This window comes from Nuphar pumila, chromosome 1 (genome assembly GCF_984573655.1).
Source record: "Nuphar pumila chromosome 1, dmNupPumi1.hap1.1, whole genome shotgun sequence".
NCBI lineage: Eukaryota > Viridiplantae > Streptophyta > Magnoliopsida > Nymphaeales > Nymphaeaceae > Nuphar > Nuphar pumila.
In genome coordinates this window covers 30,272,423-30,286,730 of record NC_143249.1, presented here as the reverse complement: position 1 = coordinate 30,286,730, position 14,308 = coordinate 30,272,423, and the positions used below count along the sequence as shown (strand labels likewise).

Below are 14,308 nucleotides of genomic sequence, written 5' to 3'. Positions count from 1 at the left end.
ACCAAAAGAAGGTCCAAAATCTATAACCAATGATTATCAGGCAACTCTCCTTCTCCAATATTTGAGTGTTTCATCAACTGAATCTTATATATTTATTATTTATAATTTATTTAACAAGATATATGTTTTGTGAAGATTTTATTTTTTGAGAAGAAAGGCAAACATTCTCATTTTGTAGAAATTAATTCATGACATATACAAATATAATTAAAAACACGGTGATTGAGACAGCTGAATTCGAGATGAGCTATCAAAAGAGGTCCCAATTCTAGAACCGCTAAACATGATCATGTTGAACCAACATGTTCGGAAGCCAGGTCGCAAAAAGGTTGGCCGGTGTCTAGTAACAAGAGGTCATATTTTACTCTCTATCTTTCTCGTATTTTCACCTTATTTTGTCAATATTGTTCCTAATCCTCATTCCTGCCAATGATCACAACAAATCCTGAAGTTGTTGGCTAAACTATGTTGTCCAGCTACATTAATCTGCCATTGTCCCTCAACCGACCAACTGTTGTGAAGTTTTTACATCTCAACATGTTTTTCAAAAAGTGGAAAGGGATGGCTCACAATGCATTTAAAACTTTACAATACAAAGTATTATAATCCGTTAATGTTTAGCACTTAATTTAAAGACATACCAAAATCTTGAAAATTCATAATCTAAAACATACTTTTTACTTCCTTAAAAGAATATTAATTAATAAATAAAAACAATAGGTATTGTCTGATTGAAGAAAAACTCAACTGTTGGAGAATATATAAACACCATATGATAATCCATGATTGTAGAGGGTGTTCAAGTTCAGCTCATTTCTTGATTGAACTGAGCCATGGTTGAGTTCGTGAAAAGCCTGAGCCAAACAAGCAAAGTACAAGCTAGTTCATTTACAATATATATATATATATATATATATATATATATATATATATATATATATATATATATACTTGTTCATAGTTGAAAATAATAGAATTTACAACATAAACCTACTAATCCAAACTCAAACTCGGCTCATTTACAAAATAAATTATTGTTTCAAACTTATAACGAATAGGATTTGAACTCTAAACTTATTGCATGCAGGCTAAACACTTCAACCATGCATCGTTTCATTTCCAAGCGCAAGCTTTAAGATTTGAATATGAAGCATTTGGGAAACTGAAGAAGAAGAAAGTAATAATTGAAGAGAGAAAAAAGTAACATTAAAAAGGGTAGATAAAGCCTCCATTTTTGCTCATCCTTGAGCCCCTTCTCCAAAATAAGTCATAAATAAGTTTTACATGAAAAAATAATTACTAAAAGAACAATTCTTCTTATAAAGTAAAAGTGTAATTTCAATATCATGAAAGTTTGACATTTTACATGTGGGTGATTCCTTGGAATGGAGCCAATTGATATACAACGATGGGACTTCTGACTTTATGTTTTGAATCATCCCAAACTAGTGAAGCTGATGCCATAGGATTGGCGCCAAGAGGATCACCATTCACCTCTACCTTAAAGGATAGACGTTGTCCCCGTCTGCTAAATAAGAGAGTTTCTGGTGTGACACAGATCTTAAGCTCACTTGGGACATTGACCATTGCTTTGTAGACTGAAGTTGTTGCACCAACATTGGTCACTGTGCGATAGAACACGGCATGGATCGGGTCGGATCCATTCTTAACTTGGACCTGCATCGATGGGTAGTTGAGACCATCATAGCCTTGGCCGGTAGGTATGGTGGAGCAGTTGTTATATTGACCACCAGTCACGATTCCCAAGGCAGCACCGTCTATGTGATCTTTACAGAGAAATTGGGCGTATGACAATTGGTCCATGTCCTACACTAGGCTTGGGTGAACAGCATGTCTTGGATCAAATAGACCCGAACCGTAGGCAAATTCTGCGTCCTCATTCAGCCTTGGGTCCATCATCTTTGTTGGAAATGAGACAGAAAAACGGTTAAAGATATGGTATAGGCACCTTTGAATCTTCAGACATAATGGGCTATCTGGGTTAGCAACTTCCAAGGTTAGGCACATCTAGAGCAGTTACGGTCATGGGTTGTATTCAATCCATCTTGTACATCTCACTTGGAAACCATGAGAATGTTAAAGCGGGGGGCCATACATAGATAGCTCCATCAAGTGAGATGTGCAGTTGCTATGGAATATAACATCATATACAATAGCATGACAACTGCCCTCGTTGCAACTATTTGTAAGCACCTGCCATGGTTTTTTTTTTTTCCCTTATATTGGCAACCTACCATGTTGAGAATTGAGTATTCATTTCAATGGAGAGAGCAGAGACATTTTGCAGATTGTTTTTATGAATTGCAATATAGAATTATTGGCATGTTATTTGGCTAATCTCACATTATATTTTTGTTTGCAAAAGGCAAATCAATGGATTTCCAAATTCACACATTTACAGACCGAAGCAAATAAAAAAAAACAGAGAACAACACTACTATTTTGATGCAATCTACCAACTATAGAATTCTTGGAGTGAAGTAAAGGATCAAACTTACGAAACCACAAAGACAGATCTATACATCTACAATCAGATACTAGTGTGTATTTTATTTGTTTTAAGGCATCATTGTCAATGCAAAGCAAATATTATATATGAAAAATATCAAATAAAACAAAATAGAAAACAAATTTACCTGTGGTCATGAGAGCAGACTTGATTGCAGCAGGAGACCAACGAGGGTGGAAAGACTTGACGTATGCAGCCGCACCACTCACATAAGGACATGACATTGAAGTTCCAGACATTATATTATAGTTAACCATTCGTTCGTCATCCTTCTTCCCAGTCATTGAAGATAATGGTGTATATGCGGCCAGAATATCTAGCCCAGGGGCAGTGATATCAGGCTGTAATCAAGGGTATGGTTATTAGATCAAGCAACAATGATTAGCACTATCCCATCATTTAGAGGACAGAAGGGGATGCATGGCATCCAGTCATTGGGCAGAGTAGCTACTCAGCCAATGACCCGATTTTCTCTCCCTTTTAAGCATGTAAAATACTGCATTACCTTGAGGATTCTTGGTGAGAGTGTATTCGGGCCACGAGATGAGAAAGATGCAATTTGTGGAATGCTCACATTAACTGTATAAGACTTGTATATAACTGCATAAGGCGACCTTCAAGAAAAATAGAGGAAAAAATCAATTTTAATGGATGATGTTTGGAACAATCTTTGTGCAACAAGTATATACGTGATGTAATATAGCAATTCATAGATCTTAATTTGGAGAATAATTAAGATGGCAAAATCAGGTTTTTGGAAGGTCTGTTGGCTTCAGTCTCCCATTGCAGACAACATTGTCAAGAGTTGGCAGTCTTATTGATGTGGCCAAATATCGTGGGTGGGCTTTAATTAGAGTTCCAGATATGACTACTCCATTGCTTAACTTTATATTGACATCGAATTGCTTCCCAAATACGAATTCGGGTGGTATTCAAGGATGGGTCTGTGTCACAAATAACCCTATCCTCCTCTGGAATTAGCTAGATGAACAAGGTTAGGGTCCCAACCGAGAAGGAAGGAGCTGTAGGCTGACAGAGAAGGATCGTCACCTACGATACACGCCACCGCGCAACAACAACTACGCAATTGCGCAAAAAGGGAGTGAAGATGATTGTATAGTGGTGGTCAATGCATGGAAGCCTCTCACTTCAAGGTTTCATTGTAACTGTTACCCATGTCAAGAATTTAAGTGAGGAGATTGAGTTTCAATTTACTTACCTAGTGGAATTGATGTAATCATTTATTGTCATTGATTTGTTGGTATCCACTAAAACTGCTGGTAGAGCAAAAGGGAAAGCTGCGTCTTGGCTTTTGTAACTCTGAAAGATGATTCCAGCCCCTCCAATGTCCCTAACACTGGAGTCAAGGTCTCCATTTACCAAATCACAAAGAACAATCTTCCCTTTCACCTTGTTGGGATCTAGAGTCTGATCACAAAAACTGCAAACAAATTGTTAAGAAATCATGAGTACAAGCTATAATCCTATTGCACACATCATTTTATAGGGTGCGAATCTTCAACCCACTTTTGAAAAATATTTTTTGACAAATATAACCGTACGGATCGGATCTCTATGGTCAAAAACCTAAGGATTGCCTCTTGTAGCGAATTCTTTTAACGTGTACGTGAGATTTTATATAAATATATATATATATATACACTACACGCGCAAACGAACCCCAAGAATTTCTAAAAATTATCTTGAACTTTCCGGAGGAACCCAAAGACTATACAAGTATGCAGTTGTTCTTACGTTGGATATGGCCCGTAGCCACCTGAACTGCTTCCTGCCTGAGCCCCAGTGATGAGTGGGTAATATTTCTTATTCAGGGAATAAGTATTTAATGATATGCCCTGTCATTTTAAAAAGAAGAACCAAATTAACAAACTTAATATATAAGCTAAAACAAGCGACCTAGCTAGAAAAAATGATTGTGAAGAAAAATTTTAGTGAAGAGCCAAAGGTATACTGTAATCTGCATGCCATTGCCCAGTGCAAGTTTGGTTCTGAACTGCCGATCAATGGAACTCGCCGCCACCGTAAGGATCCATGGTGACACATTCTCCACCATGCCAGGGTCAGGGCCATCGTTCCCGGCCGACGCCACCGTGATAATTCCCTTACTCATGGCATGAAACGACCCGATCGATATTGCATCCTTAAGGTATCCATTGTTCATGCCGCCTATGGAGATTGAGATCACATCAACACCATCGACGATGGCATCGTCGAAGGCAGCAAGAATGTCGATGTCGGAGCAGCCAGTGTCTTCCCAGCATACCTTGTATGCAGCAAGGCGAGCTGCAGGGACTGCACCCCGCGCAGTGCCATTAGCAAGCCCATACATGCTTGCGTTTGGAACTTGGACACCAGCTGCAGTTGATGTTGTGTGGGTTCCATGACCCTTAGTGTCAACTGTAGATAGTACATCAGAGGGTTGAAGTTGCGTGAAGGGTCCGTCTATTCTATAATAGTTGGCTTCGATGAGTTTGCTGTGTCAATTTAATAATTGAAGGTTGGGAGTGTAAATCTTTGATTGAATCAGAGAGAGAGAGAGAGAGAGAGAGAGAGCATACTTGTTACACCCACTAAAATGCTCAGATCTTTCACATGTGCCCTTCCATTTAGCAGGAGGAGGTCCAAGATCCTTGTCGTCAAAGCTCTGTGAATGGGGCTGATACCTATGTTTATATGAGGAAAGATGGCATCATTTTCTTGAAAAGAATCAATTTTATGAAAAAAAGAAGAAGAAGAGCTCCTTCAAAAAAAAATAAAAAAAAGAGCAACAAATGTGACTGGGTCAAGTTGGCTAGAAAACCAAGGAACAACTTATGCATATCTAATCAAACCATTGCTTACATTCATAATATCCTTTAATGCTTACCTGTGTCCAAAACTCCAATGATGATATCACTTTCAAACTTGAGCTGCCTTTTTACATTCAAAGGGAAGCCGACGAAATCCCACGATCTTGTGGTGTGAAGCTTGTGATAGGAATTGGGAAATACTTAATTATGATTTAGTATCAATAACAAATAAATTTTCGAAACTTAAGTTTGATAGGAAAACTCATTCATTTGAGATTCTACTGCTACCATTTTGATGTAGGATTGGTTGGAAAACATCATGTGGCTCCAGCCATGATTGTTTGGGCAAGCTAGGTTTATATATATACAGAGAGAGAGAGAGAGAAAGAGAATGCTAAATGAAGCATGTTATATGGGTTTTATGAATTTTTTTTGTTTTATTTTAAAAGTTTGATCATACAGATGAGATTTGTGTGCCTGGTATTATACGGATCAAGTCATGTAGTGTTTGGTTTCAAGACATGGTTGGTTTTTAAAATGTTTGAAAAATTGATGGCCAAAAATCATAAATCTTCAAGACTCCAAATATATATCATGATAGACTGCAACTGTCGATGGATTTAGAGAGGGAGAGAGAGAGAGAGAAAGGAGAACATTCACCATTCAACATTACCAAAATACATCCAACAGAATATTGGATGGGAGAGAAACAAAAGAGAAACAGAGAGAGAGAGAGAGCGACCTGCCGGTTACAGATGCAAGCATGTGATGGTGCGTGTCTAAGAGAAAATTGGATGGCACGTCTCCCATGTACAAGATGTATGACTGCCAATGTTAGACAGTTTAATATATGAAATGATTAATCTATGTCAAGTATCAACAGAAAATCTTAAGTCATGTAAACCACCAATAATTGCATGAGATTTATGACTTCCAAATAATCAAATAGGCAAAATGATATCCAATTGACTCACTAGCTACCTACTTGTGAGAAATAAATTTGAGCTAGTCTCATCAATTACTTACCTTCCTTTCCGTGGTGCTACTGCAATGGACCACTGTGAGTAATAGGAAGCAAATTATGAAGGGCATTTTTGACGTACCCATTTTTCTTTATCTGTTTGGCAAAAGATACTTGGAAGAAATTGGTAAAATGGATTTGGTAGAAAAAATAAGGGAATTTATTTGAAAGGAATTTGGATTCTTTTTCTTTGACTGCCTTTTACATGCATGCCAAACGGAAAAACAAATGCATTTTGGAATCCTTAATTCCCAAGAATCGCTCTACTTCCCAAGCAGAACCTTCACTTTTGCTAGACACAATGGAGGGCAAGGAGAAGATCGGTAAGTTGTTTTCACGTGGTAAGTTGATCAGTTGCTAGCCTGTGGTTGAGATCTTTTTCCCTTAAATTCTGGATGTTAGAAAACTTTCTGCATTTAGACAATCATAAAGATACCCTTGGCATTACAAAGAATGGAAAATCAATATATGAGCTGGATCCCAGCAACCTGGATCCGAACTTTAATTTTATGCTGCAAATATGGATCTGAACTGAAATTGCAGTAGAGTTTAACTCGTATATGAAGTTTTATATGGTAGTACTGATTCTGACAGTGTTTGTAAACGAGAGTTTTCGTGGAAATAAGCATAAATAGGTTGATTTGTATTGTTGTATATATTTCCACACATGCATGGATCTAAATACATTCAGATTGAGTCCAAAATAACATAAATATGAAGTCGATCTAAATATATATGTAGATCTTATTTTAAAATCCATGTATGGGTAGCATGTCTAATTTGTAGTTTGGATCAAAAGTCCCTCTGGATCCAGTCCCATTGATGACCATTTCTGATCAATTAGACAAACCGTGCTTGGAGATCCATTTGTTAAAACAGGCTGGCTTAAGCCCTGGACAATGGAGCAGGGCCCAATTCTGGCATAGGTGAGGTTGGTCCAGATCTGACTCAATTCCTAATTTTCGTCATTTCTTTTTTGTAAACCCTAAATGTAGAACCACCCATCTTATACGTTTTGAACCGATTGATTGCCCTATTAATTGGGAATTAGGGTATCTTCAAAGGACTTGTTGTCAATTAGTAAATTGAACATATTTACAGCCTACAATTTTTGTCTTAAAACTAAAAGGCTCATCAAGTGGTTGGAAGACCATGAGCTTCGGGTCCTATTATTCGGTTGAATTTCAAGGGGTATTCAAGCTTTTGGCTTGAACCACCTTGAACTGTGTCAAACGTAAAAAAGCTAATGTCAAGTGAAGATGATCATGCTTATCCTCAGCTTTGTACAAAAAATTCTCCAATAAACAAGGAACTGATTGTATGGATTTTTAGGGTAAAATGATCCGCCCCAACCCCAAATTATTTGTTCCAAATCTCTCATATTCGGATATGGATTATCTGAATCTCAGATTTTATAGGTCAGATCTACTTCGGAATAGGATTGAAGCTTCAGACCCATTTTTCACACCTACGCTATGCCACTTTTCAATGATCAGATCCAGTGTCGATTCAATCAAGACCGGATCCATATCCGGACCTGTTTCGATCCCAAGTTAAAACCCAGTCAATGATCCTGTTAGTGTAAGTGAAACATAGACCTTGACAGACCATAAATTGTGTGCCTGGAAAGTAGTCAGTCTTCCATGCTCTTGTGGACATTCAGGGATTCCATGGAGCCAAACGTTTGCTTTGAACCTTGCAATGTTGTCCCTAAATGTGGGTCAATGGTTCCATTCTCAGCCATGTACTGGACCTGCTACTTGGCCCACAACCTACCGAGCAAGTTCATTTGGCTTCGCCAAAAATATTAAGAAACAAAAAACCAGTAACAAAGACCATCATAAGTGTTTAATTTGGTGCACCTCTCTTTCCATTATTCGATCCACATATTCTTCGCGTTGGGAGTGTTAACTTGTACAGTCTAACTAGTGTCCTGCAATCCGGCGCTATAGATGTGTTTCGATATGGTCAGCTTGCTAAGAATCTACTGTTGAATTATGCTTTTTTAACAAAATTACGTTAACTTTCTGATGAAAAACATGCTTTTTTGGGTTTAGAAAGATAACAATAATTATGGGATTTTGATTTTTCAAACCCTAATAAAAAACCTGTTTATGTACCAAAAAATTGAATGATCCTAGACTAATTCACTTTATTCTTGACAGTTTTGCTCTTTTGTTTGGTCAAAATCATAGCGAACAATTGAATTTTTTGAGGTAATAACTTACATGGGACATGATTTTTTCAAGTGATAACTTACACAAGTAGTTTAACCAAGGCACCTAAATTTTTTAGGCAATAAAAAGGCAAAAATATTAAGAAAAAACTTAATGGGACAGATTTGTCATAGTTTTTAGGACCTTCTCACAGGCTTATCTTTCCAAATTAAGTTTTGCTAGCAGCATTGTTGTTTATCTTGTGAATCATGTGAATTTAGCATAATAGTGCTATAGCAGGTGATGAGATATCACTTGCTGCAACAGAGGATAGAGAATAGAAAAACCACAGTTACAGTCCACTGATCCCAATACACCTGCTAAAAAAACATTAGCAGCTGAAGAAAACATAGATAAGCAACCACATTAGACTACACTAGAGTCAAACTATGAGTCCAAACAACTTCCATTTGACTGCAGATCATCCAGCTGATTGAAAAGACACACTTATAGCCCACTGATGCCAATCACTTGTATATATAGGAGTTGTTTGCACCCTTTTGTTCTCATTGCTTTTACTAAGCATTTCATCAATAAAACTTTATTTTTTATATTTTGTTCTCTTGTATTAGCCCTGGTAAGCTTCTTGTGTTGTCATTAAAGGACTCGTGGTTGAGCACATAGTGAATGTGCTATTGTATGCCCTTAGTGGCTCTTGTCTTTTTGTCTTCCATTTCTTTCATTACATCATAAGAGAGAGAGGTTGTGCGCTACTATTTCCAAGGCCTTTAAAATGCAACGTATAGAAAAGTTATCCTGAGTAAATATGTTGTAAGCTAACAGCAACCATGTAACAATTGATTGCTCTTTGTTTGCAACTCACTAAACATAAAGAGTAATAAGGTTCACACATGTCTAGCTGGCTGAAAGACTCATTAAAAGCCCATCTTTTCTACATGAAATGTTGTCATGAAACTTATTGAACTGCATGTATAACCTTGGAGTAGTAAAACCAATCACTATAGAGATTGCAAATTTGTACAGAAACTCCCTTACAAACAAGCTACAATAGTAACAGGATTGAGTTAAATAATATGAATCATAAATCCATATAGAAGTTGCATTAGTGCATGTTGAGAACCGATAATGAAGATCCCAGAGCTATGACAAACTGCATCAGCACCTCTGTTTTTAGTAATTTAAATATATACGTGGAGCAATTCCATTTTCAGCAATAACCTTGTTGAACACATGCTTAAATCAGCTTAACCAGTGAGGATTAAAAGAAGTGCCTCCATCATGAAGACCATAAAGTTGCAAAAAAAGCTACACAAGCAAGAATTTAGATTATGCAACAAAGAATAATAATGTAATTGAGACAACTCTGACTGTTAAACGTGAAATTTATAGAAAACAACAGCAAAAAAGTTATCTGATGCCAAATGGAAGTAGAATTATATAAAATAAAAGTTCATTTTCTAAATCACATCGTTCTATTCTTTGAAGAAGCTCGAAAAGGATGAGATAAGTGTGTCAATCCTCCCAAAAGAAAAACAAAAAAAAAACCAATATCAATGTCACACGGACTCGGCTAAGGAGGCGATGCACCCACGTCGACAAGCCCCGACACAGGTGCGGCTTCGGACACGGCCCGGACTCGGTCAATGCCAAGTCGAACTCGGTTAACGAGTCGAGGCCAAGTCTGTCCTTGTTTTGGACTCAGTCAACATTGATTGAGTCTATTTTTGTCCATTTTTTCGACAAAAAATTATAAAAACTAAAAAAATATATATCTTTTATATATTTTTTATATACTTTTGTCTTTAGAGAGAAAGACTGTGCAGAGCACAGTCTTTACCCAAACTGTGCAGAGCATAACTATTACCAGACTGTGTAGATATATTGTTTTTAACTGTGCTGAGCATAGTTTTTACCAGACTGTGTAGATATATATATATATACTTTTTCAAAAGATAAAGGCCCCAACATTAAGAAAAGAAAAAGAAAAAATGCTTTTATAAAAAAGTTACAAGGTTTTCCTTCATTCGATGCAGCCCATTTAGTTTCTTCTTTCCCTCTGCCCCCGTCTCTCTCCAACTAAACCCGTCTTCTAACTCCCAACCTACCCAACCCCTCTCTCTAAAAAATAACAGAAAGAGAGTTCAAAGTTGAAAATGTCAGGGTTTTTTCTATGTTTTTCTTATTGAACGCATTTCCCTGTTTGTTCTCCTCTGATGGTTCATTTTACTTGATGATGTGAGAATCATTGATTTTTTGCTCCCTTTAATCTTGGGGTTTATGGGTTTGGCTTAGTACTAGAAAAAAAATCATCACATCTAGGGATCAAACAAGGTCTTCACCCTCGCCTTGTCTCAAAATTCTGCCATTCATCCCTGCATGAGTTTTGATTTTAACCTTTATCCTCACCTCCATTCCCTGTCCAAACAAGCCGAGGTGGGGTGGGACCCCATTTCCCCTTGGTCCACCACCATTCTTAAAGAAGGAGAGAAAGTTTTACTAATAGGGATCGGTGATTGGGTGGGTGTGGAGGCAAGATGGGGCAGGAGAAAGTGCAAGTCCATCCCTGCACAGATTTTGATTTTAACATCCATTCTCGTTTCATGTCCTACATACTCGGTCCAAGGTGGGGCCCCATTTTCCCCCGATTCATTGCCATCCCTAATCACATTATAACCCCACCTTGAGCTTCAAATGGGTTTGACCAGCCACTTCCAAACTAGTTGAAATATATTTGGCTAATATTAAGCTAAGGCACATAGAAAATGAAACGATTAATCACAAAAAACCAAATGATGGAGAGAGAATGTGGTGGGTAGGCATTGAAGTTGTAAGAGCAGCTTAGAAATCAATGGTCCCCACCTCTCCTCTCAAAAGAAAGCATAAGAGATTTGTTAAATAAAAAAAACACACAAAGATAAGTTTCTTACCTTTTTTAGCCTAGCCAAACCCCAAATTCGAGAAAATCAAAAAAATCAATGATCCTCACATCAACAAGAAAAAAATGGACCATCAAAGGAAGATAAAAAGGGAAATGCATTCAACACAAAAAACATACAAAGAAAATAAATCAACCTTTTCAACTTTGAACTCTCTTTCTGTTATTTTTTAGAGAGAGGGAGAAGCTGGGTTGGGGTGAAACAGTTTCAGCTGAAGAGAGATGGGTCATAGGGAAGAAACTGAATGGACTGCATCAAAAGAAGAAAAACCCTATAATTTTTTTAGAAAAGTACTTTTTTTACATTGTTGGCAGCCTTTTTTCTGTGGGGCCTACTTGGACCGTCAAGTAATGTTGTTGTTGAAATCCACACCCAAGACTAATCTCCATGTAAGTTTGAATCCAATGTTCGCCAGCCTAATTAGTTTCTCATATACCTTACTTTTATTAGTAGTATATACATATATATATATATGAAAATTAGAATATGTTTTCCAGCAACTGATTTTAACCAACAGCCATCCAATTTAGAGATCAAACAACTTTTATCTTTCCCCTTCCTTACCTACCCCTTTTCTCTCCCACCACTTCCACCACTATGCCACCAGCCTTCTCCCTAATGACCATCGTCACCCAGCAACGTCCACTAGTTTCCTCCCCATCACCTTCAGCCACTATTAAAGTTGATTTCCTTCCCACCACCTACAACATTCATCTAGGTCAGTTTCCTCTCCACCTGCCACAGTGTCTATCCAGGCCAGTTTTCTCCCCACCACCGGCTAGTCTCTCTCTCTCTCTCTCTCTCTCTCTCTCTTTCTCTCTGGAAAGTGATGACCACCGTCCCTTCGGTGAGCCTCTCTTTGGCACTTTTAACATTATCCCTCTGGCGAGCAATGACAACCATTCCTCCATCTACGAACCCCACCTCTAGCAATCTCCTCCTCTCTCTAATCGGTTTCTCCTCTGCATGTATCTCTCTGAAATCCACCAAATCTCCCCTTCCTTAATTACCCACAACCCAACTCCCTATTTTCTACCATTTTCGTCGGAAAGGAAAAACCACAGATTTCTCTCATCGATTGCTTTGTCTCTGTTTCAAACCCTAATCTTTTTTTATCGGGGAATCTCTCTATCCCTGCAAAGATCGGGGAATCTCTCTATCCCTGCAAAGCAGAAGAGCCCTGGTTGAAACCCTAGTCTCTGCCCCTCGTGGTCTCGACTCAAGTCTCACCTTCGTCCTGCGGTCCATCCCCCTCTGCCACCATTCCAACGTCGACGACGGTGGGAGATTGGGAGTTTTCGGCGTCTAGCCACCGGTGAAGGAGCGACGCCCCTCGCCGCTCAGGAGCCACCGTCGCCCAACCTCCTCTGTACGACGCCCCTCCTTGTGCTGGAACCACCATCGTTCAACCTCCTCTACAGCTACGCCCCACCGCCCCTTAGGCAGCAAGTTCTTTCGAGTTTTGGGGGTTTCATGTCTGCTGAAGAGGGCCTTCGATTGTGGATCCTCGGTCCTTTGGCGATTTGAGGGTTGCATCACCCTCGCTCGCTCGTTGTGCTCCAACCCTAGGTCGACCTCCGACTGCAGCCATCCACCGCACCTCTGGCAGCCAGGTGCTCTCTCTCTCTCACCTTTCTTCCTCATGAATAGCTCGTCGCATGTTTTCTAGGGTCTTACTTCTCATCTCTCTTTGAGAGCAAATCAAAGGGCCCTCCATATCATTTCTCAAATTTTGAATTTTCAAATTCCAAAATGATTTCAGTTAAATTTTTTTTTCAAAATTCCATTTCATTTCTCAAATTTCAAACTTTTAACTTTCATTTAAAATCCCAATTCCAAATTCAATTTAAATTGGAATTCTGAATTTCAACTTTAAATTTCAAAACAAATTCAAAGTTCAAAATGAATCTCAAATTCAATTTCGATTTTCCATTTTCAAAATTCAAACTAAATTCAATTTCAATTTTTGAAATTCTCAAAATTCAGAGTAAATTCAGTTTAAAAGTTCAATTCTAATTTCAAATTCAAACTTTTTATTCTAAATTTTAATTTCAAATTTCATTTTCAAAATCAAGAGTTCAAATTCAAGTCTCAAATCAAGTTTTCGTTTCAACTTTTAATTTCAAATTCAAATTCAATTTCAATTTACAAGTTCATTTTTCAAAACCCAATCTTTCAGAATTCCAAACTTCAATTCTAATTTCAAGTTCAAGTTCAATTATGGTTTCAAAACTCAAAATTGATTTCTAAGTTTGATTCTTTATTCAAAATCCATTCAAATTTGATTTTCAATAAATTTTAGATTTCAAAGTTCTCAACTTTGAATCCAATTTCAAAATCTTGAATTTCATGCTTTCAATTCAAGTTCATTTCAAGTTTCAACCTTTTAATTCAAAATTGATTTCTGAACTTCAAAGTTTACTTCTTAAAAGAATGTTTTTAAATACATTTCAGAATCACTTGGAAAAATCCAAAATTTTGAAACATTTCCAAAGAGCATACACATTTTCCAAGTTCAAAATCATAGCACAATCCTGATTCCTTGTGCATTAAGAACTTAGAATAATTACTTAGACAAATTTAGGCAAAGCAAAAGGCATGAGTTCGATCCTTGGATTGATTACCTTTGGTAAAGGCGCTAGAAACGGTTGAACCTCGTACCGACGAGCGAATCAAGTCTCCTCATTTTCTCATAAATTTCAAAATGGAGGTGAGTAATTTCAAAATATCTCTACAAAAGGTCAAGTGAGACCCTGCGAGAGTTTTTCTCTTTTTTTCCTAAAAAGGAAAAAAAGAAAAAATTTTGCAACGATCACAAAAACCCATAAAAATTT

General features: G+C 37.6%; 1 protein-coding gene across 1 annotated transcript; it reads right to left on the bottom strand.

The window, feature by feature from the left end:
• Nucleotides 1-1,362: 1,362 nt before the first annotated feature.
• Nucleotides 1,363-12,876, bottom strand: LOC149848561 (subtilisin-like protease SBT4.14). Its single transcript, XM_090004679.1, has 11 exons — nt 12,705-12,876; nt 12,312-12,475; nt 12,059-12,175; nt 6,367-6,398; nt 5,110-5,214; nt 4,503-5,025; nt 4,286-4,386; nt 3,750-3,971; nt 3,036-3,144; nt 2,658-2,871; nt 1,363-1,787 (listed from the first exon to the last, which is right to left on the bottom strand). Exons 1-11 carry the CDS (start codon nt 12,874-12,876, stop codon nt 1,363-1,365), a joined length of 2,184 nt encoding a protein of 727 aa, XP_089860805.1.
• Nucleotides 12,877-14,308: the final 1,432 nt, after the last annotated feature.

Excerpts from the sequence above, each read along its gene's own strand:
- LOC149848561 (XM_090004679.1), bottom strand. The coding sequence starts at position 12,876 with ATGGTGGTTCCAGCACAAGGAGGGGCGTCGTACAGAGGAGGTTGGGCG. Across the intron at positions 12,476-12,704 it reads GGATGGACCGCAGGACGAAG|GAAGGGGAGATTTGGTGGAT; the intron begins GTGAGACTTGAG and ends TGGGTAATTAAG. Across the intron at positions 5,026-5,109 it reads CATTTTAGTGGGTGTAACAA|CAAACTCATCGAAGCCAACT; the intron begins GTATGCTCTCTC and ends AAATTGACACAG.